Below are 23507 nucleotides of genomic sequence, written 5' to 3' on the forward strand. Positions count from 1 at the left end.
AAGTAGGACCCCGAATAATACTAATATAACTCACAAATGATCGGCATGCGTTTACTATTAACTTTACGCAACTTTTTTTTCATAGTAACGCTACGCAAACTTAAATCTTAGTTAAAAAATTGCTTAAAATACGCAAATTTAAAATGTGAGTTATAAGGACAATAAACCATTTAAATTTTATTATATTTAATTTATCACCAATTTAAATCATATTACATATAAATTTCAATGATATTTTTTCTACCCTTTAACTATTGCCTCCTTTATATCATCGCGATTAAAGTAATTATATATAATCTTTCCAAAGCCTTTCAAACTTAAAGAACTTTCGGTCACAATAACATCTATATTTGCTAAATGATATACTATATTATCAGGCTGATGGTGCGTAAAAATCTTTGATTTTTCATTAGTTAGACCGGAAAAAATGTTATAATGAATTGGTAAAAATACATGAAGTGTAATATACGATAAACTATCAAGATCCGTTACCTCTCCTACATGATAAGAATGATAATTATATACCTCATAATACATTGCTATGACGCGTGCAATACAAAGTATTAAACCGAAAATTGCAATAACAAATTGATTATTTGATAAGGGATTATCAGTATTAACATTGGCACAGTCAATATTCGGAACTGTGAAAATTAAATAAAGTTTAAATTAAAAAATATATATTTTAAAAAATAATATAGATTTTAAATTATTTATTATATAAAACTTACTTTCACAAATAACTGAATTAACGTTTCGTTTTTTCTTATTTTTATTTTTTGCCAAGTCTTCTCTATGTTGTTGAACAAGCTTTGTTGCCATGGTTTTTCTATTTATCATCCAACGTTTTTCACGCTGTGTAACAAATCGTGTTTCTGGATTTTCATTATTAATAAGATGTGCAACCATATGACTTGCTTTATTCGGATTTATTATTCCTGGATCGCTATTATTTGCAATTTGTTCACCACGATATTTACGTTCCAACTTTTTTGAAGAGTAAGCTTCATGTTTAACACGAATTTCTATCATTTCAACCAAATTTAATTGGCCATCTGTTAAAGTATACTGAATACTTAAATTAACATCATCTGAATAAATAGAATTTATAATTCCCTATTTAATAAATAAACAAATATAATTTATACACAAGTTTTTTGACAGTTACGTACCATTATTTACTGGAGTTAAATTAGAACGAGTATTTTGTACTATCACATCCACTTGTTTAGCAAGATCTCCCACATCTAATTTAACTATATCATCATCTGATAAAGAAAGAAACCCGGTCTGTTTTAAAGCTATCTCAATAGCTGTAGAAATATCATTTTCTTTTAAAAGTGGATCTTCATCTACCGGTAATTCATTAATAATTTCATTATCCATTGAAATATCATTATCAACCTGATTTTGAATTAAAATTATCGGTTCCACATAGGTTAAGTTTAAATTATTCTCTGATGGAACATCTATACCTAACGCCTCACATAATTCCATCGCAACACTAAAAGAATCTTTGAAATAGTCACGTATGGTAGAGTCCGTTGGCCAATCACGCAAAATATTGAGTTGTTCAATATTTAGATCCATATTATTATAATCGTAATGGTATCCTAAATATTATGAAAATTTTACATTAGTCATTGAATTTTAAGTAAAGGTAAAATTAAATTACACTATGTCTTGTAGATTTATTATACCTTCACGTACTGATTTTTCTTTTTCGTATATAAGATTATTATTTCTTAGTGCCTTAGAACATTGAGCAATTTTTGGAATCAGATGAATCAGTTCAGCGTAAGTAAAGTCTGAATTTATTTGACGAGCAATACCAAAAAAATGCTCAACAGCTTCAGATCCATGCATCCATGGAAGTAAAGGAACTGATGAATAATATTCACAGTGAGCTTTTATCAAAAGAATCATTGATTCTGCTAGTGATGTAAGAATAGAATAGCTTTGATCAGCTAAAAAATTCTTTTTTAAACTAATGAAATCAGGATAATTTTCTGATAAATTCAATATATGTTGGCACCAAAAACGAAGAAAAAAAAATGTCATAGCCATTTTAATACGTTCTAATGGACTGATTTGTCGATTAAGATAGCAATCAATTAATTCACCTTAATAATAATGAATTTTTAATTAGTATATATTTCTGACTAAAATAATAACAATAGAATAAAATTTACCGAAAATAAACAATAAAACAAAAAATCTACACATCTCCTCATCTTCGGGATTTTCCAAATGTTGCAAATACACATTTCTTAAATTTGAAGAGCAGAAAGCTCTATACGCAGCACCATCATCCTGACGATCAAGTTTCACAACATCTTGTTTGTACATTATGGAATCCGGACGTTGAGAAATATGTAAAAAATGGTCAAACCGTGCAGTTGATCTTCCAAGTGATAAAACTCTTGCACCAGACATAATTATATTTCGGCAAGTTTTTTTAGCATGTTTCGGATCCTGTACTCTTACAACAGGTCCGATTGATGGTAAAATTGGACAACTAAAAGTTACCTCAAACCTTGTATCAATCATTTGTAATCTTTCGTTTGTTGCCATACTTTGAATAATTGTTTGGGCTTGAAATTCAACTAGCGCACCATCAGACCCAATACTTAAAATGTGCAAATTTAATTGAGGTGCGATATTAATTAAAAGTTCCCGGTGAAAATCAGCAATTGTAGATGTTTTATCTGAACCATTATTTGGAATTAATGCAATTACCACCGGAGGAAATTTAGGCAGTGGAATCTAAATATTTAAATAAAATATATAATTAATAAATTAATAAATAATATAAATAATTAATGCTAATATATAATTTAACTCACTTGTAAAATATATGTTCGAACACTACTTGCGAATGCTTTTTCACTTTTGATTTTATTAATTACTTGAGGAATTTGATCATAATTAGTGATTTTTGTTTCATTATAATTTAATGTTGATCCAATAATGCAGCCGAATTGTGATGAATAATAAAGACCAGATTTTAATTTCGTATTATCAGTCATTGCAGTGATAGGACCATCGTAACGCAAAGTATCTATTAATCGTTTAAATCTTGCAACATTCTCATAACAAAGCTCTGGGTCAGTAAGACAATCAATTTCATTCTTTCTTAATCGTCTTATTAAAATAAAATTTATTATTAATATAAATTAAAGTATAAGCTTATTAATTAAATGTATAAAATACCTTATATTTTGAATACTTCTTCCTTCCAAATTTTGCCGAAAAAGATCCAAAGCTCGATTACTAAAACTAGCTAAAATTACAAGAAAATTAGTGAATTCCTCTGAATATTTAGAATTTTGTTTTCCCATGTCTTTTTCTTTTCGTAAATATGCTTGGACCATTATGTGACATAGTCCAGTAAATACAGGTTTATCGTTAAAAGCACCTTTCATTGCTTTATCAGCTAAAGTAAGCCATACAGTTGAATTAGTATGAGATAACTCGTCTCCTTTGATAATATTCCAAATCTGAAGTAAATCAACATTTTGTAAATATTTTTTCATAGGATCATTTTCAAACCAAAATAAAGGAGTATGTTTTATATTTTGAGATTTTGGTGTTGGTATAGCAATTCGATTTGCCAATAAAGTATTTGAACGCAATGATAAACATGCTGTACAACAGATTTTATTATGACAATTTTCATTAACATATCCGTTACATTCTTTAGCACGTACAGAATCACCTAAAATATGCAAGTTTTAATATAACAAAATAAATAAACTAGCAAATAATATAAAAATATAAAAATAATATAATTACTTTGACGGTCAATAAACCATTGACTTTCAGCATAAATTTGATGATTGAGAATTCTTTTTTCTTTTAAATTAAGTTTCTTTCTAGAAAATCCCTTTTTAAATCTATTCCTCCATATTTCTTTTGCAATTATTTCTACACGACGAGAACCACCAAAATTTGCAGGAGTACGATTAATATATTCTGAAATTTTAGCAGAACGAAGCCCACTACAAATTCTTCTTTTATTTGAAGTTAAATCAATGTTTTCATTAAAATCAAGATCAATAGAATTGTTATCTTCGTCATGCTCATCATCACGCTCGTCAACACCAATAATATCATCATCATCCATTGCGTCCTCAACTTCACTACTCCAATCTTCTCATTCTTCATCGGAATCATTAGAATTATCATATTTTTTATTAATATCAAAATAATTATATAATGTTTTTTGACCTTCAACTCGTGTACATCCTTTACTTCTAGCATGACGGTTAATATAATCTTCATCCCATTTTCTTGAAAGTTTAATCACTGCTCCACATATACAAATAACTTTTTTTGCACGTAATACTTTGGCAACATATGGATGCTTTTTTAAACGCTCTTTTGAATATTTCCAACCTGTCATAATTCAGTATTATAAAATATAAATTTTAGTATTTTAGATAAAAAAAAATGTGTATCAAAAATACAAGTGATGTAAGATGGAAACTTACGGGAATTAAAATTGAATTACTAAGTAATTGATATAAATTCTTTCTATATAATATGAAAATTTACCTTTATTGTAATAATACAAGTAATTCATTATCTTTTATAAGAACAACCCGCAATGTATTGACGTATTAAAAGCTAGGGGGTGGGAAACAACAATTATTACGATATAATTTTAACATAATTAGAATAAATACGATATAAATTTATTGAATTTAATTTAATACGTATTGTTTAACATAATTAAAATAACCCAGAAATAATTAAAAAAATTTTGGATAAATAATTTAAACAAACGGAATATAAAATATAAAATGTAAACATTTTTTACATAACGAGTTGACGATATTTATTTACAGTTAAAAAATGATCAACACTACGCATCTCTAAACTCTTAGTTCCTATTTTAGTTAATTCTACGCAAACATAATTTGTGAGTTATCTAAAATTAGGCTGATCTATGCAAATTCAATTTATTAGTTTAAAAAATAATTTCATATAAACTCTACGCAAACCCAAATGTGAGTTATATCAGTATTATTCGGGGTCCTGGCTGAAGCAATTCGCAATGAATTCAGAAACCCAATGGAAATGATGCCATTAACAACCCAAGAGTAAGTAAGTTATGATAATGCAATAAACTGCTGGATATGTCGCAACCCCTTAGATGGAAATAAAGTAAGAGACCACTGCCATATTACAGGAAGGTATCGAGGTGCAGCACATAGAGGATGTAATCTTGACTTATCCATAAAACCTCGTGAAATGCATATCCCAGTAATCTTTCACAATTTATCAGGATATGATGGACACATAATTATGCAAGGAATTGGTGCAATGGAATGTGAGGATGATATTGATCCTATCCCTTATAACATGGAAAAGTATATGGCATTCAAGTTAGGTTCCCTCCGATTTATAGACAGCCTACAATTCATGAAATCAAGTCTCGACAAATTAGCATCCAACCTAGGTGCAGAAAAATGTAGAGCACAAGAATGTAGTAATCCACAACACTTATGGCGAATTGATGCAGGTAGATGCTTTACACATCCCGAAAACTTTAAGATAACACGAAGTCAAATACCACCTGAATTACTCGAGATTTATCTTAAGAAAGGTGTCTACCCGTATGAATATATGGATGACTGGAAAAAGTTCGAGAAAACTAGTTTACCACCTAAAGGAGCATTCTATAGCAAACTTAATGAAACCCACATTAGTGATAAAGAATATGAATATGCACAGTATGTATGGGAAAAAGCAGGATGTAAAACAATGCAAGATTATCATGACATTTATCTCAAAACTGACGTCCTTCTACTAGCCGATATATTTCAGAATTTCCGAGAAATGGCTTTGAAAAAATATGGGTTAGATCCTCTCTGGTACTATTCAACACCAGGCTTCGCATGGGATGCACTATTCTTCATGACAGGGCAAAGATTGGATCTTATAACTGACCAGGATATGTATATGATGGTAGAACAAGGATTACGTGGTGGAATCTCTATGGTAAGTAAACGATATGCTCGTGCAAATAATCCAGGTATGGGAGAAGGTAAATGGACCGCAGATAAGCCCAAGTCATCTATTCTATACTTAGACGCAAATAACCTATATGGATGGGCCATGTTGCAATACTTACCTACAGGTAACTTCCACTGGATAAAGGAGGAAAACGAGTTATCTAACATTCAAAGGCAAATAGAAAGTAATGAAATACCAGATGATTCTTCTGAGGGATATATCCTTAAAGTCAAACTGGAGTACCCTCAAGCCCTCCATTCACAACACACAGATTACCCCCTTGCACCAGAACGAATGAAGGTTAAGAAGGAATGGCTTAGTAAAAAGCAGCAGGAAATAATAGCACGTTCAGGACAACGATATACACCCACAGATAAGCTCATCCCTAACCTATTTGATAAGGATGAATATGTAGTTCATTATAGAAATCTCCAGTATTATGTTAGCCAGGGCTTAGTAATCAAGAAGGTCTATGAAGCTATAAAATTCGAGCAGGCTCCATAGATGAAACCATATATAGAATTTAACACCGCCGAACGTGCTAAGGCTAAGAATGATTTTGAGAAGGACTTCTATAAACTCATGAATAATAGTGTATTTGGTAAAACTATGGAAAATCTCAGAAAACGTGTACGTGTCTCAGTAGTACAACCCCAAACCCATCCCAAGAAATATAAAAAGCTTACCTCAGATCCTGCATTCAAGGGTCGTAAAATATTCTCAGAAAATCTTGTTGCAATCCACTGACGAAAAGTGGAGGTAATGCTTAACCGTCCAACATATGTGGGTATGAGTGTGCTTGACCTCTCGAAGTTCTGTATGTATCAATTCTACTATGATACTCTTAAAGTACGATATGGTGAAAAAATCCAGTTATGTTATACAGACACAGACTCACTTCTTGTACAAATCCAAACTGAGGATATCAATGCAGACCTCATAGATATGGCAGACCAATTTGACTTCAGTGATTATCCTAAAGATCATCCCTGTACGAAAAGCATTAGGTGATAAGACTGACATAAATATGAAAATCCCAGGGAAATTTAAGGATGAATGTAATGGAGCAGTTATAGCAGAATTTATTGGCCTCCGTCCCAAAATGTACTCCATTCTCAAGGTAGGGGATGAGAGCTAATCCAAATCCAAAACATGGTATCCGTAAGGCTAAAGGTGTCCCCTCAAAGGTAGTTAAAAAAGAGTTCCACCATGAGCGGTATAATAAGGCACTCTTTGATCCTAAACATAATGATACAGTCACCTTTAGAGCAATCCGATCTGATAGACATGCCATAAATGTTATAGAAATGTCGAAGGTGGGATTATCCCCTATGGATGATAAAAAATGGATTGCACAAGATAATATCACAATGTATGCACATGGAGATTATAGGATACCACAACTTGAAAATTAATATAATATATGAGTAGGAGGCAGCATAGTATCAGATGGCACAACTAATAATTCTTCTCGAGTAAATATTTTTTTAGGTCCATCAGATAACCTATATATAACCAGCTGCCCATCAACAACTGTGGAAGATTCAATTGTATAAACTTTAGTAGACCATATTGGATCAGTTGCACGTCTCCTACCTTGGTAATCTGAGTTATCAAGTAAGTATCTCACAAGAGAACCAGCTGGTAAACGTATTTGGGGTGAGTGCTGGGAAAAGGGACCAAATCGACATTTTATACATTTTGAGATAAATGCGATTTTGTGATTTCTGACGTAAATTCCAAATATTCGGATCACAAGACAAAAACCAGTTTATTACAAGACGAAATCCAGTTTTTATATCTGATCATTTGATGAGTTATTTATTTATACACAGTTTTAGAATAAATACTGGTAACCGCATCTTTATTTTAAAATCTGAATAAAAAAAATATATTCTAATGCTTTCTTTTCTTTCTTTTTAGGTTCTTCGGCTTTCTTGGTTCTGCGGTCAAGGTATTTTCATTATTTTTCGTTTATTTGTTTCTTTGTTGCTCCATTTCGTTTCTAATGCTTTCTTTTTTTTCTTTTCAGGTTCTCCGGCTCTTTTCGGTTCTGTGGTCATTGGTCAAGGTATTTTCATTTTTTTTCGGTTGTTTTATTTCTTCGTTTCTCCCTTTCGTTTTAATTTTGTTTCTAATAATGCTTTCTTTTCTTTCTTTTTAGGTTCTTCGGCTCTCTCGGGTTTGCGATCAAAGTATTTTCTTTTTTTTATTTGTTTGTTTCTTTGTTGCTCTATTTGTTTACTTTTGTTCCTAAACTAATGCTTTCTTTTTTTTCGTTTTAGGGTTCTTCGGCTCTTTTCGGTTCTGCAGTTAAGGTATTTTCATTTTTTTTCATTCTTCATTTCTCTATTTCGTTTTAATTTTATTTCTAATGCTTTCTTTTTTTTTCTTTTAAGGTTCTTCGACTCTTTTTTGGTTCAGTCAAGGTATTTTCATTTTTTCGTTTGTTTCTCTATTTCATTTTAATTATGTCTCTAATGCTTTCTTTTCTTTCTTTTTAGGTTCTTCGGCTCTCTCAGTTCTGCGGTCAAGGTATTTTTATTATTTTTCATTTGTTTGTTTCTTCGTTGCTCCATTTTGTTTCTAATGCTTTCTTTTTTTTTCTTTTTAGGTTCTTCGGCTCTGATGGGTATTATCAAGTACACACGATGGTTGCAATGAGATATTAATCAAAAATCGATTATATGTTGTTTCCCTACTAATATAATCTCATTTCGACTTTCGGCCACAAAATTTATCGTATGTCTTTTTTTCATTTTGCTTCTTGCATTTTGTTTCCTACTAACTTTATTTCGTTTTTTTAGGTCCTTTGGCTCTTTCGGTTTTGCAATTAAGGTATGTCCAGCACTACATGGCCGTTTCTTCTTATTTTTTTATTTCATTCTTATATTTCGTTTCTTACATTTTGTATTTCGTTCTTTTTAGGTCTTTCGGTTCTTCTCTGCAACTACTAAGGTATGTTTTTTATTTTTTTTTGTTTTTGTTTATTTATTACATGTAATTTCCGTTCCCTACTAACTTTATTTCTTCTTTTATTTTATGGGTTTGGTTTTCACTTGGTCACCTGTTACTTTCGTATTTTTTTTGTTTCCACTTTGTTTTTTCCGTTCCTTTCTTTTTTTTCGTTCCCATTTCGTCTTTTTCCGTTCCCATTTCGTCTTTTTCATTCCTTTACACTACTCTTCGTTCCTTCCATTTTTATTCCATTCCCACTTCATCTTTTTCATTCCTTTACACTACCTTTCGTTATTTTCATTTTTTTTTTCCATTCCCACTTCATCTTTTTCATTTCTTTACACTACCCTTTGTTCCTTTCATTTTTTTATTCCCCTTTACTACATTTCGTCCCCCTTCATTCTTTTCATTTTTTTTTTCATTCCCACTTGTTCTTTTTCGTTCCTTTCGTTTCTTTCACTCCCCCTTTGCTCCATTTCGTTCCTCCTTCGCTCCCCCTTCGTTTCTTTCATTCCCTTTCACTCTCCCTATTTTTTTCATTCACCCTCATTCTTTTTTCCTTTTTCATTCACTTATTCTCTTTTATTTATCGTTGCGACTCATTTTTTTTATAATTCCTATCAAAAAATTTAAAAAATTTACAGGGGATTTATATGCAAATTACGAAGTGAGAAATATTGAATTTTATTTAATAAATTAATCATGAGTGAAATCACCCTTAGGTGATTTCACCCTGAATGCAAATTAGCAACAGTCTTAAATATCTATCTAATTTTCAGATTTGTCTTTACTAGGTTTTGGTATAAGTGGTTTTGAACAATATTGATCTTTTTTATCTGGATGAGTAACATGTTCACGGATTTGCTCATATAAGTACCATTGTCGTTCTGCAGATAATTTCTTTGGTAACAATATATTTGGAAAACTAATTAAAGGAGTTATATTTTTTTTAAGAATTGAAATTTCTATTTTTTCTCCATCAACTTTTGTTTGAACATTTACTATTCCATTTTTTTCATTTGAAATTTCAAAATGATGCTGCTGAAGGATTTGTGGTATTTTAGTAAATTCTTTATTTAAAAATTCAGTCCATTTATAAAAAAGAACTTTTTGATTTCCACCTAAACCATAAATTGTTTGTGCTGTATTAAATCCTCCAGTAGTAGAATTATGAACTACTTCTACCATATCAGAAAGATCTTGAACTTCTGAAACTCGCATTTTTAATTTAATTAATCCAAAAAATCCATCTGGAGAAAACTTTGTATGACCAGCTACCATAAAGCAGTATTTAATCCGATCATGTAAACCATTCATTACTCTCCATGTTAAATATTGAATCATGGCATTATTTTTGTTTTGACCTGAACAATTATCAGCATGAACGATTAGGTATTTTTCTCCAAGACCATGGGTTTTAAAATAATGATGGACCAAAGAAATTACAGCATCTGCACCTTTTCCCACATTTTCATTTTCTTGTATTAAATAATTTTTCTATAAAATATATTATTAATTTTATTATTAATTAATTTAATTTTATATATTTTTTTTTAGTTTATATAATTAAACTATACCTGTTGGGGAAAGGCTTCTTCACAAATTCCAAAAATAGAAACTTTCCATGGTGATTTAAAGTAAATTGATCCCTAAAAATATTAATAATATTAATATATAATAAAAATGCTAAGTTTTTAATTATTTAATATTTAAACTTTTACCTCTTGTTGTGAGGAGTAGGGAAGGTGAACACCTTCAGCAAAATCCCATGAAATATGATTTTCAAATTCTAAAGAATTTGAAACTCCAGGACGTATTATTAATTCTTTATCAATTTTTGTTAATTGATCTTTAGAATTTTTTATACAGTTTCTTAAATAAATATAAAATATAAATTAATATACAAAATTGTAAAGAATTTATTATTAATAAGTTACTAACCTATAATAATCTCTTTCTTGATTAGCCCATGTAATATGTTCATGCCATTCTTTTACTTTATCATCCTTTTCATCTTGATTCCAAAATTGTGTATTGAACCTCATATTTTTACAATGAAAACACAAATCACTTCTAGGAGATAAAAATTTAATTTCTGGAATATATTTTTTCCAAACTCTTAAAAAGGTCCAACAACTTATATAATGTTCAGAATCAATTTCTAAACTTGATTCATACAGTCGATATAATCCTATATAACTATCACTAACTGGAAGAAAAATTATAGCCATTGTATCATCACGAAAACTACGTCCTATAAAATTAAATAACTTATTAATATATTTATTAAGTAAAATAAGTTATTTGATTAAAAATCAATAAATTATACCTGGAGAAGGTAATCCATGAATATTGGCATAATTAATAATAAAAGTAAGTATATGTAAAATTGTTTCAAATGTTAAAGCATGACTACTTTTTCTTCTTTTATTTCCATGTAATATAGGTTTAAACCCATTTATTTGATAATGACTTCGAATCATCTTCCATTTTTTTATACTTAGTGAATAAATATGAAGAAAAGCTGTTTCACAAATTTCAATTTCATCAAAGATATATTTAATAGTTAAATATTTTTTTTCAGTTTTACTATGATGGGTTTGATCTGAACATTTCATAGCGTGGAGTAATCCTAATAAAAACATATTTAACTCAGATTTTGGAAGTGATTTTATTGTTTGAAAAGAAAGAAGAGCATTATCATGATTGATTTTGGTTGTATAACATTTTTTATTACAACAGTCAGAATGAAGAATAAGCTTAAATGCCTTTTCATCCTGTTCATTTAAAAGCTTTTCCATTTTACTTTGCTCTTTTTGTTCATCATCATCATCAACATCCATTATATCATATAATTTTTGAAATTTTTCTTTTTGAGCTGAAGTTAAAATTTCATTTCCTTCATCTTCTGATAATTCATCTACGGAATATGCATCACTTTCATCAGGAATTGGAGTGGATTCCGGTTTGTCATTAATTTCTAATTCACCATCATTTTGATATAATGCTTTAAGTTGTTCAAATTCTTTAGATAATGAATTTATTGAATGGGCTTCTATAATTGTAGGATAAAATATTTCGTGAGTGGACTCCATTAGTAAGAAGGATAAGAAGAATGAAAAAAAAAATTAATGCAAATTCTATTTATTTAAATAAAATACCTCCAAAAAAAAAGATTTATTGTATAAAAACATTAAATATACAGGATTGGTAACATAATACAACACTTAAATTGATGAGATGTCAACGCCATTAGCCATATATAGTCTTATGAAAATGATAAGATAACGATGATAACGATAGATAACGATATATAACAAATAAATTTCCCAAAATTTGCAACATAATACCAAAAAAAGATTTTAGACTAATACAGAAATTTCATTATTTTCGTTGAAAATTCACATTACAAATTTCCCGTAGTGCAAAATACCAAAAAAATTATCATTTTTGTTAAAATAATACACTACACTGATGATAATAAGGCTAATAATGATAATAAACCGAATTATGAATAATAATAACAAAAACCAATGTTGGCAAAATAAAACGAACTGTAAATGAAATGAAATGAAAAATAATTAGATATGAAGAACCTAAAATATAAAGCAAAGACAAAATAAATAAAATGGAACAAATAAACGAAAAAAAAATGAAAATACCTTGACTGCAGAATCAAAAGAGCCGAAGAACCTAAAAAGAAAGAAAAGAAAGCATTAGAAACAAAATTAAACCGAAATGGAGGAACGAAGAAACAAAAAAATGAAATAAATACTTTGACTGCAGAATCGAAAAGAGCCGAAGAACCTAAAAAGAAAAAAAAAGAAAGCATTAGTTTAGGAACAAAAGTAAACAAAATAGAGCAACGAAGAAACAAACAAATAAAAAAAAAGAAAATACTTTGATCGCAAACCCGAGAGAGCCGAAGAACCTAAAAAGAAAAGAAAGCATTAGAAACAAAATTAAAATGAAATGGAGAAACGAAGAAACAAACAAACGAAAAAAATGAAAATACCTTGACTGCAGAACCGAAAAGAGCCGAAGAACCTAAAAAGAAAAAAAAGAAAGCATTAGTTTAGGAACAAAGTAAAACAAAATAGAGCAACGAAGAAACAAACAAATGAAAAAAAAGAAAATACTTTGATCACAAATCCGAGAGAGCCGAAGAACCTAAAAAGAAAGAAAAGAAAGCATTATTAAAACGAAATGGAGCAACGAAGAAACAAACAAATGAAAAAAAAAGGAAAATACCTTGATCACAAACTCGAGAGAGCCGAAGAACCTAAAAAAAAAGAAAAAGAAAGCATTATTAAAACGAAATTGAACAACAAAGAAATAAACAAATGAAAAAAAAGGAAAATACCTTGATCGCAAATCCGGGAGAGCCGAAGAACCTAAAATAAAAGAAAAGAAGCATTAGAATAAATAAAACGAAATGGGAAACAAGCAAATGAATATACCTTGACCCGTTGACCGCTTAGTTTAGTTTCCAGTTGGTTTCAATTATCTACTAAGGAGCAATTATCGAAGGAGCATTTATAATTAAAAATCCCAATAAAGTAGTTATGGAAAAACTCTACTATTTGGGCTTGTCAGAGGTCTTTATTGGGAGGGAGTTTTAGTGATGTTTAAAATTATTTATAGGAATTAGTAAAAGACATCGGTGGCGTTAAGCGCACTGGGAGGGGAGCGAAACGGCATTGGCTTTATGCAGGCGCGTTTGTTAGTTTAGTTGGGCTACTTAGTCAAATAGTATCGTGCGATGTAGACATGAATACGTTAATATTTCATATAGCGTGCTCTTTATTTTTTTGCTGTGTTTATTGTTTTATCATGTATTTTAGATAGATACTTTATTTAACGTATATCGAGTCCGGTGCTTGACGTGTAAAGGTTGTATTGCGAGGCGCGAATTCCTTATTAATAAAAAAAAAAAATCGTACACTGAGTCAGTGCACAAAAACTTTTAATTGGTTGTAAAATTTGGTCCCTTTTCTCAGCACTCATAAATGTTGTAGTACTGTTTTGGAAGTGATCTGCAAAATTGATTGACATTTGCATCTCCTTATTTAAAAACAACTAAACCAGATATAGGGTAACAAAGTGTTATAAGGCCGTAGCGCAACATTTTATTATGCTAATGACCCTTCGATATTAAGTAAAAAATGTTTCTTAGATAAATCTTTATCCATTTGTAATAAAAAATAAATTTTCACTGAAATGTCAATTTGGTCCCTTTTCCCAGCACTCACCCCATTTCTTCTGCACCTACAGGTCTATCCTTCCGAATTTTTGAAGGTAGTGCATACACTTGATCTTTCTGGATTGCCTCAACTGGAGACATACCTAGCAGACGAGTATTAGAATTATTTAGCTCATTCACAATATCAGAAAGGTTCTTAACCCAAGCAGTATTCGCACCTTCTTGTAAGGAGTTCCTTTGCATCCTGTATTTTGAAAAGTCTCTCTGCTAAAGTTCGATTATACCGTTCAACAATAGCCTGACTCTTAGGAGTAGTACCCACCCGAATACGTACACCTTTTTCATCCATTAATCGGATAACTTCATCCTTAAATTCTGATCCCCCATCTACTTGTAAAACTCTTGGCCAAATAAGCGGGCAGTCTGCTTTACCATAAATCTTTTTAAATGCCTTAGCAACACGTGCAGAGCTGCGATCTTCTAGAGGTACTGAAGCTTTATATCGGCTAGCAACATCTACAATATTCAGACAGTATTTATACAGCTTTCTATCTACAATATCATAGGGCATATATAAGATATCTGCTTGATGATACATATTTGGTCGAGTAATCTTATTAAAAGAAACCTGTGGAATATACTTGGGTATAGGTGAGTGTATTTGCCATATAGCCTGTTTATACAACCACTCTGTAATATCAGATATGTTAAAATCATGGCTTTCAGCTTGCACTTTAGCCCAAAGTTTTTCAGGAGTACGATAATATCCACATAGATGGTAATAGATTTGTTGAAGAATATAATTTTGTTCGATTTGTTTATTAAATGTAGGGTCTATAAAAATCTGTAGAACTGGCAATGGAAGATACATCGTTAAAGACACAGATTACAAAGCTTGCACATACATTGCAATCACAAGAGCAATATATAAAATACCTGTATGGTGTAATCGAGGGTCATGAATCTGAGATAGAAGAACTTAGGCAAAAAAATGCTGAGTTGCGTGCAAAACTTAAGAAAGCATTAGAAACAGCATCACTAAAGGAGGAAGGGCTTCAAGCATTAGAACGTCAGCTGATTGAAGTTGATACTCTAAATATTCAACTCAAAGATCGAATAAAAGAACTTACTAATAGATAACGGAAAAACATGGCAGCAATTCCTCCTGACCTTATTACAGAAATCTTAAATAATCGGACAACTATAGCAAATAGTGTAGCTGGTATTCGTATTCACCTTGATCGTACAACTATAGCAGCACACCCTCATATAAATCATTTATTTAATACTGCAAATGATAGTCTTGATGCCATTATCCGATATGCTAACGAGTTGCGAAATATTATAGAAGATCAAGATAATATGGAGGATAGACTTGAAGGTTTGTTAGATGATGCACATAACCGTGAAGAATATCTTAGACAAGAACTTAATAATACACGTGCTACTATACTGAGAACAAGACGTACTTATGAGGATGCATATGCAAATGAAGTGCGTCATCGCCAACATTGGGAAGTCCTTGCACAAAATACTCAGATCCAATTGGCTAACATCCAGGCTCAATTTGCTAACAGTCAAATCCAACTAGCTAATGTCCAGAGAGAACGTGATGAGAGTAGAAGAAATGCTCATAGATTATTACAGCACTATAATACTGAAACAGAGCGAAGTAGAAGGCGGGCTAATGGTATCATTCAGCAAGCTCGAGCATGAAGAGGGCAATTTTTAAACTGTCGCAATCATGGTCAAAATTTGCAAAATCAGGTCAATAATTTGAATCAACAGATTCTAGCATTACAAAATAACCCTCCGATAATACAACAACTGATAATGGCAGGATATGCACCTAAAAAATTTAGAGGAGCATCTGGTGAAGATCCAGAACTTTGGCTTCAAGAATTCAGGCAATGGTGTGAGTCTGCTGAACTTGATCCTGCTGCTAATGCTAGAACTCGTGTTAGGATTCATGGGATCTTTGAGACTTTACTTGAAGATGATGCTAGAGATTGGTATGAAACACATATCAAAGGAAAAAATTGGGAATGTGTAAATCTTCTGGATAATACTGGTGTGGCCAATCTTGCTGCTTTTAATGCTTTGAATAATGGCGCTATACAGGCTGTAGCGGTGAATCAATTTCGTGGAGGGGCTGGTGTATTACATGGACAAGCAGCTGCAGTTAATACTATTACTGGTGCTAATTTTATACCTGATCATACTGTATGAGATGAAGATTGGTCAATAGTCGAGGGTCGTCCTACTGATATAGCTGTTAATAATCCTAATGCTAATAATGGAGGTACAATTGTGGTTCCTGGAATACGTATTGGACAATTAATATATCATTTTAAGCATTACTTTCCTACTATAACATCTGAAAAGTCTAAGCTTGCATTTAATGCTATTGTTCAGGGTAGTGATACTGTAAGCCGATTCTATTCTAAATTACGAAGAATGGTTAGACTTGCATATCCAACTCTTCCAGAGGTAAATCAGAATGAATTAGTACGGCAACAGTTCTTAAATGGTCTTTCCAGTGAAAATAAGTTGGATGCGCGACATATTGGTTTAGAAAATTCAGTTGCATCTATTCTGAATAAATTGGAAGAAGTTGAGAAATACAGGACAGATATGCCACCTACTCCTATAGTTACATATCAGGGTCCAACTTTAGCAGATATTGAGAATCTTATAAATTCTAAAATTCCTATGACTACGGCTAGATCATCTGCAGTACCAGTACCATCTTCTAGTCCATTTTCAAGTCCTCAAAATGATACATCATTTCAGAGATTACTTGCTTTAGCATATAAATTAGGTCTTCCAAGAGATATCGATATAAGTAAAGTAACCCTTAGTGATCTTGAAATATTTATTGATACAGAACTTAATAAAAATTTACCATCTGACCATATTTACCGTGGTAATCAGGTATTTGGTATAAGTTCAGGTACACGCAAACCAAAGAAATCAAAGAAATGCTCAAGTTGTGGAAAATCTGGTCATACTAAGAGTTCCTGTCCAAAATCTAAGAAGGGAAAGAGGAAAACAAATTATGCACATGACTCCTCTGATTCCTCTAACTCTTCTGATGCCTCTGACTCCTCTGATTCCTTTGATAGTGATTCAGACTCTGGACATGCCTGCTATGGATTAAAAAAAAAGCCTACAGAAAGGAAACGTGTAGATAAAAAGCCTACTGATAAGAAAAAATCACAACTTGAAAGGCAGCGTATTATCTTTGAGGTTTTTATACAACTCTTAAAGCTTCTGGTTCAATCCTTCGTTAATGCTGTACCAAAAGAGACTGTTATATCTGCTTACAATGCTCTGAATGCTGAATTCATTAATTATAAAGAACCAGTACTCAGTCAGCTTAAAGGAGAACCCTCGATAAAAACACGTGAAAAAGTTTGGGATAATGTTAAGGACCTTTTCACATCTATCCTTCATCCTATGATTTCGGTTGTAACTAATAGTATGGCTGCAAATTTAATCCGTAAAAATGATGATGTTATATGTAATAATGACTTATGGTCTTCTATAGCAGGTATTGGAATTGTTAATCGCAAGTCTGCTAGTGATGTAGTCACTATTAAGACCAAAGTAGTCGCACCTGAGAGTGAAAAATCTTTAGTTATTCCTACGACAATTTTCGATACTGGTTCTGATAGTTCTCCGATATCTAACAATATTGTAAAGCGCCTAAATCTTGACGTTGATAGAAGTAATGCTCCTGACCTTAGTGGTGTTGCAACAAAATCTGATACTATTGGGACAGTATATGGTCTTGGTATTCTTGTATATGATGGGGAGAACTCTAAAAAAATTGAAGATGACTTCATGGTTGTTAAGAGTGATAAGGACTTTTTATTGCTAGGTGTACCTTGGATTGATCGTGCTAATGTCATTCTAGATTTCCAAAATCGGCAACTGACCATTCCTCTATCATCACGTAAAAAAATTACCATTCCAATTTCTCTACATAAACGGAAAACTAACGTGACTTCCTTGCAGATGGATACTATCGACCTAAAAAAAATTCACTCTCTCGAGGAAGATTAACCTGTCATCTATGTGGAGCAAGTTTTGACTTTCCCTCTAAGTTAAAGCGTCATCTTGCTAGGAAAAATCCATGTGTTTCCCAAACTTCTGCGGCAATGATGGGCGGTGGCGGGCAGTGACAGGGCAGTGCCCAAATTTTTTGGCAGTGACGGGCAGTAACAGGGCAGTGCCCAAATTTTTTGGCAGTGATTAGCCTTTACAAATATTACATTTGCCATGTTACTCTGATTTCTAGGTCTTTACGGGTTTTTATGAGTTTTTCAATAGCATTTCTATTTTTAAAATATCGACTATATCTGATATTTAGCTTTTGAAGGTTTGGTAATATATGCAGGATTTCACTTAGCAAATCTCTAACGTCACCTTTTCCACCATAGTATTGATAATCTATTATGCTAAGTTCCTGGATATTGGGGCAAGCTTGTAGCATTTTTACAATACAGATAGGCCATAAAAATACTCCATCCATATTAAGCTTTCTGATATATTTTCCACATACTGTCCCTGGTTTTGTGAGATGTTTGTACATTTGGAACTCCTTAATATTATAGCGGTTATAAAGGTCTGTTTCACCCCATAGGAGAGAGTTTGCTACTACAGCCCATTTTCGACACACTAATGCATAATTGCAAAGATAATGCCAACGGGAGTAAGTACCTTCATATGAAGTTTTGAATATCTTTTCTAAAAGTTTGAAAGGTAAGCTATTGTTTGTCATGGTATCTCATATGAGATATTGATGAAGAAGTTTTATTTAATTAGATTTTTTCTTAGGATAAAATAATTTGAACATTTCTTTTCTATCAATAGAAAAAACCAGACATGCTTACTTTTAGTGAACTTACTCCATCTCTTACTGTTACTGAATTTAAGATCAATGTTGAAGGGCTTGATTACACCGTGCTTGGTCATAAACTTGAACCTACTAAGGATGTTATTGCCATTAATAGCAACTTTATTCATAAAGCTTTTGAGGGTTATGAACAGTACTTGTCTAAACCAAAAGGTGAGAGGCGATGCAGACGAAGTACACCTGACAATCCATTAAATAGACGGCGACGTACAGGGGATGGTAGCACTTTTAATGCATGCATTGAGTTTGTTATCATCTTAGCTGATACTGTACATACTATTCGTTATTTTCCTAAATCTGGTAGTATACAAGTTTTCGGGTCTTTTGATCCTGTTGCTATCTTCTTACGTTACCTTTCTGAATGTTCCCTACCTGAATTTTCTTCTGTAGAACTTGTGGGTGAAAATAAGGCTCTCCTGCGCAATTATAAATTTGTGATTAATATTGGAGGTGATAAGTTTATTAATCTTTCTACCTTAGCATATGCTTTAGAATCTATAGATGGTATTCGTGAGATTCTTCCCTTTCCGATAAAGTATATTAAGAATGATGCAGGTGATATTCATTCTAAAATTGCTATAATCTTTACTTCAAAGATTCGGGTACATATCTGGCCTAAATCTGGTAAGGTTAATATATTTGGCACTAAGACTGAATTGGATGCTGATATGGTTTATAAGTTCTTACAGAAGTTGTTTTCTAATCCATATGATTTTGAAGATTTTATTTGTGATGCACCTATTCCAGATTGCGAGAGGTAAAAAAATGGTTTCACTGAAAACTAGAAATCCTCTATTTGTAAAATCCAGCAATCGCATTCATGACTTCTTGTTGGCATAAGACATTCGTCACATAGAGTTATAGCCAACTCATTTTTTAGCCTATCCAGCTGACTCTCGGTGGTTGGTGCAAGATTTTGGTAGTATTCATTGAATTCATTCTGCTCTTCTTCATTTATGTCTTCATCTATATCTTCATCTGTGTCTTCATCCATATCTTCATCTCCTTTTATATGATAGATGCTGAATTCATTTCTATATTCATCATTAGGATTTGTGAATATTCTTTGTATATTGTAATCTATAATGTTGAATGTTGTAGGTTTCTTTTTTGATAATATTTCTACTAAGTCTAATAATGCATATGCTAATTCTTTATCCTCTGAGAAGTTCTTAATGATATCTGAAAATCTTTTATATATTGCCATCTCATCTGGTAGAATAGAATATCTTATTCGTGATAAAAGTGATGGATGTATCCATATATCATCACCTTCTAACATCTCATCAAATATTTCTACTAGCTCTTCTAATCCAGATACTAACATACTTTCTTTGCTAAATTTGGAATCTAAAGCTTTTAAATATGCTATATCTAAATACCACATTATTTCCTTTACCCATTCTTTTATGTTGAGTTCAAACTGGCCTAGTATACGTCTTAGTAATGGTCTGTATTGTGACATCTTGTAAGTCTTTTATATGTGAATCTTTTATTCAATTACATTTTTTCTCGGTATAAGGGTAATTGCTTGCCTTGCTATTCCGCTTTATTGACTCCATGGCTGGTTTCCTGGATGGGTTAATATTTCCTTACCTTTTTTGGCTCCGTTGGCTTTGAAATCCTATTTCTTGTTCGGTTGAGGGTAAGTAGGTGAAAATATTAATAAATGATTTAGATTATGAAATAAGTAGGATATAAGTAAATGAAAATATTAATAAATGATTTAGATTATGAAATAAGTAGGATATAAGTAGGTAAAAATATAAAAAAGGTGATTTAGGTTATAAAATATGTAGTATATAAGTAGGTGAAAATATTAATAAACGGTTTAGATTATGAGATAAGTAGGTGAGCCAGAATTGGGGTTTTCATACTACTAAGCGTACTGTTGGCATTGTGGAGCGATATAACCGTACCTTAGTTGAGAAACTATTTCCCTCTCAAGATGCATCTGACTTACTAACTTTAGGTAAAACAAGATCTCGAGTCTGGGTAAAAAACTTACCTATTGCTGTAGAAAGTATAAATAACTCAGTGACCCAACAACTTGGTATATCTCCTGCTATAGCTATAAAAAAATCACGAGTGTCTTCCAGATCTTCTTATCCTCGTGATGGACCTGTTGGGTATGAAGAAGAGAAACTACCACCTGATATAAGTGTAAGGTACTTACTTGAACCAAATGATCTGGAAGGTGGAAGACGTCGAGCAGGAGATATGAATTGGTCACCTAAGATTTATCATATCCATATGTCTTTAACACAGAAAAATCAACCAGTTTTGTACTGGCTTATTGATGATGATGGTAAAGAATCAGAGAGATCCTTTGTGAGGGGAAGAACTTTTGGTTATACCAGATGATACAGAACTTCCACCACAATGGGTACTTATGAATTAAGATAGTCTTCTACCTCATCATCTGCTTGGGAGTCTGTAAGGAAGTAGTCTTTTGCCAATTCGTAGTATAACCTGTATAGCTTATTAATAGCAGACAAAAGTTTTCTTTTTGGTTCTCTGCTATACCAGGTCTTATAATTTTCCAAGATTTGCTAATACTTTGTCTCATTAGGTAGAATAGATTGTGCTGTTTCAAGAACAAAATTTTCTGGTTCTTCTGCTTGACGCAATTTGATTATCCTTTGTTTGTAACATAACATGAATTTACCATCCTTTGGTTTCTTGTAAAGGATGCCTGCTTTAATTACAGCAATTAAAGCTGATTCAATTTCACGGTATGTTGGCTTAGCTGGTATAGCTTGGGTAGACATCATTTTTATATCATGTAAACTTTTTTTTAATTTAACTTATTTATACTTAATAAAAATGATTGGAGAATATACTTGTGAATATTTACATAATACACGAAGCCTTGTGGTCGTCCTTGTGTGAGGCCAGAAGGTTGTCGCATTCATTGGAAGACAAAATCACGCTTTCCTTGTACTGTATGTGGTAAACCTACAGGTTCATCTAGTGGTCGATGTCAATCTCATATTGGAAGTTATTATCAAAATCGGTATGAAAATAGGCTTCGTCAAAGAATCAGAGCAATTTATGATTAGGGTTAAATTTTGGTTAGACTTCATTGTCCCAGAATTTTTCGTATAGGAGGAAAAGCTTTAAAACATATCTAGTTACCTTCCTGCTATACATTTTTTGGTTAGACCTCGGTCGGATTTTTGGTTAGACCTTTGGTTAGACCTGTTATTCCAGATTTTTTTCGTATTGCAGAAAAAGCTTTACAATATATCTAATTACCTTCCTGCTATACATTTTTTGTTTAAACCTGGGTTGGATTTTTGGTTAGACTTCGCTGTCCCAGATTTTTTCGTATAGGAGGAAAAGCTTTAAAACATATCTAGTTGCCTTCCTGCTATACATTTTTGGTTAGACCTGGGTTAGATTTTTGGTTAGACTTCGCTGTCCCAGATTTTTTCGTATAGCAGGAAAAGCTTTACAATATGTCTAGTTGCCTTCCTGTTAAAAATTTTTGGTTAGAGCATGAATGGCTTAAATCATTGAATGAATCCATTTTAGAGTATCATAAAAATAGTATGCCACAATGGATTGCTGAATCGTGCCATCGGTATTACAGACACTTTGCTTCATACCTTTGGCACTTATAAAGGCAATCTGATATAGCATAAAATTAAGATACCCTGGAATGGATCCATGCGTGGTAATAATGCCTAGAAATAAATGATGTTAATCTTATCTACAACGCTTGGGGATTCTTTTTAGCTATCAAGTAATAACATATCAGGAATCGGAGGTTAGGTGGTCTGGGGATAGAAAAACAGGTATAGTGTTATCATATCAGAAAACAAGGCTAGGTGGTCTGGGAGTACACTAAATTATGGTTAGACCTATGTGATAGCCGCTGTCCCAGAACCCCCAAGATTGCCCTACTCTACTCATATAAAAAGTCTTTACGTACAGCTCATAGTAAAAAAAATTTTTGCCACCTGATCTTTATATATATATTTCTAGGTATTAGCAATGCCCTATTTATTTTATATATAAATTAATTTACTATGTAATAATTATATAAAATAATAAAAAATAAATTAATTAATTAAAAATTATTTCAATAAAATATTAAATGCTAAAAAAAATTGAATTACTGTATCACAATAAAAAATTCGATTTTTTAATTCAATTTTTGATTAATCAATTTAGATTCGATTTTTGATTAATTTGATTTTACTAGAATCGATTCCATTCTCTAGATAGAAGACTACTAAAATATCACTATTATTAAATAGTTTCCACTTTTTTATATTATTAGCTATACCTCTAACTTATCTCTTCATGAATAGATCCACTTTCTTTATATTAGAATTATTTAATTCTACTTCTTTATATTCTGAATAGATTACTTAGTATTATATCAATCCATTACCT

General features: G+C 31.7%; 4 protein-coding genes across 4 annotated transcripts; 1 reads left to right on the top strand and 3 right to left on the bottom strand.

Annotated features, from left to right (window-relative positions):
- Positions 1-1164: 1164 nt before the first annotated feature.
- On the bottom strand, positions 1165-1590 carry OCT59_027646 (uncharacterized protein; the record flags this gene model as incomplete). The annotated part of the gene is made up of 1 exon (XM_025310466.2): positions 1165-1590. One exon carries the CDS (start codon positions 1588-1590, stop codon positions 1165-1167), a length of 426 nt encoding a protein of 141 aa, XP_025182291.2.
- Positions 1591-7833: 6243 nt separating this feature from the next.
- Positions 7834-9660, top strand: OCT59_027647 (uncharacterized protein; the record flags this gene model as incomplete). Its single annotated transcript, XM_066137136.1, has 11 exons — positions 7834-7873; positions 7945-7975; positions 8054-8092; positions 8186-8216; positions 8307-8339; positions 8421-8450; positions 8526-8556; positions 8636-8653; positions 8829-8859; positions 8950-8979; positions 9624-9660. The coding sequence occupies 11 exons, from the start codon at positions 7834-7836 to the stop codon at positions 9658-9660; spliced, it is 351 nt and encodes a 116-aa protein (XP_065993553.1).
- Positions 9661-9747: 87 nt separating this feature from the next.
- Positions 9748-12074, bottom strand: OCT59_027648 (uncharacterized protein; the record flags this gene model as incomplete). The annotated part of the gene is made up of 5 exons (XM_066137137.1): positions 9748-10476; positions 10557-10628; positions 10701-10851; positions 10921-11233; positions 11309-12074. The coding sequence occupies 5 exons, from the start codon at positions 12072-12074 to the stop codon at positions 9748-9750; spliced, it is 2031 nt and encodes a 676-aa protein (XP_065993554.1).
- A 7810-nt stretch (positions 12075-19884) lies between these two features.
- OCT59_027649 (uncharacterized protein) lies at positions 19885-20568 on the bottom strand (the record flags this gene model as incomplete). The annotated part of the gene is made up of 1 exon (XM_066137138.1): positions 19885-20568. The coding sequence occupies one exon, from the start codon at positions 20566-20568 to the stop codon at positions 19885-19887; it is 684 nt and encodes a 227-aa protein (XP_065993555.1).
- Positions 20569-23507: the final 2939 nt, after the last annotated feature.

Source organism: Rhizophagus irregularis, chromosome 7 (genome assembly GCF_026210795.1).
Source record: "Rhizophagus irregularis chromosome 7, complete sequence".
Classification (NCBI taxonomy): domain Eukaryota; kingdom Fungi; phylum Glomeromycota; class Glomeromycetes; order Glomerales; family Glomeraceae; genus Rhizophagus; species Rhizophagus irregularis.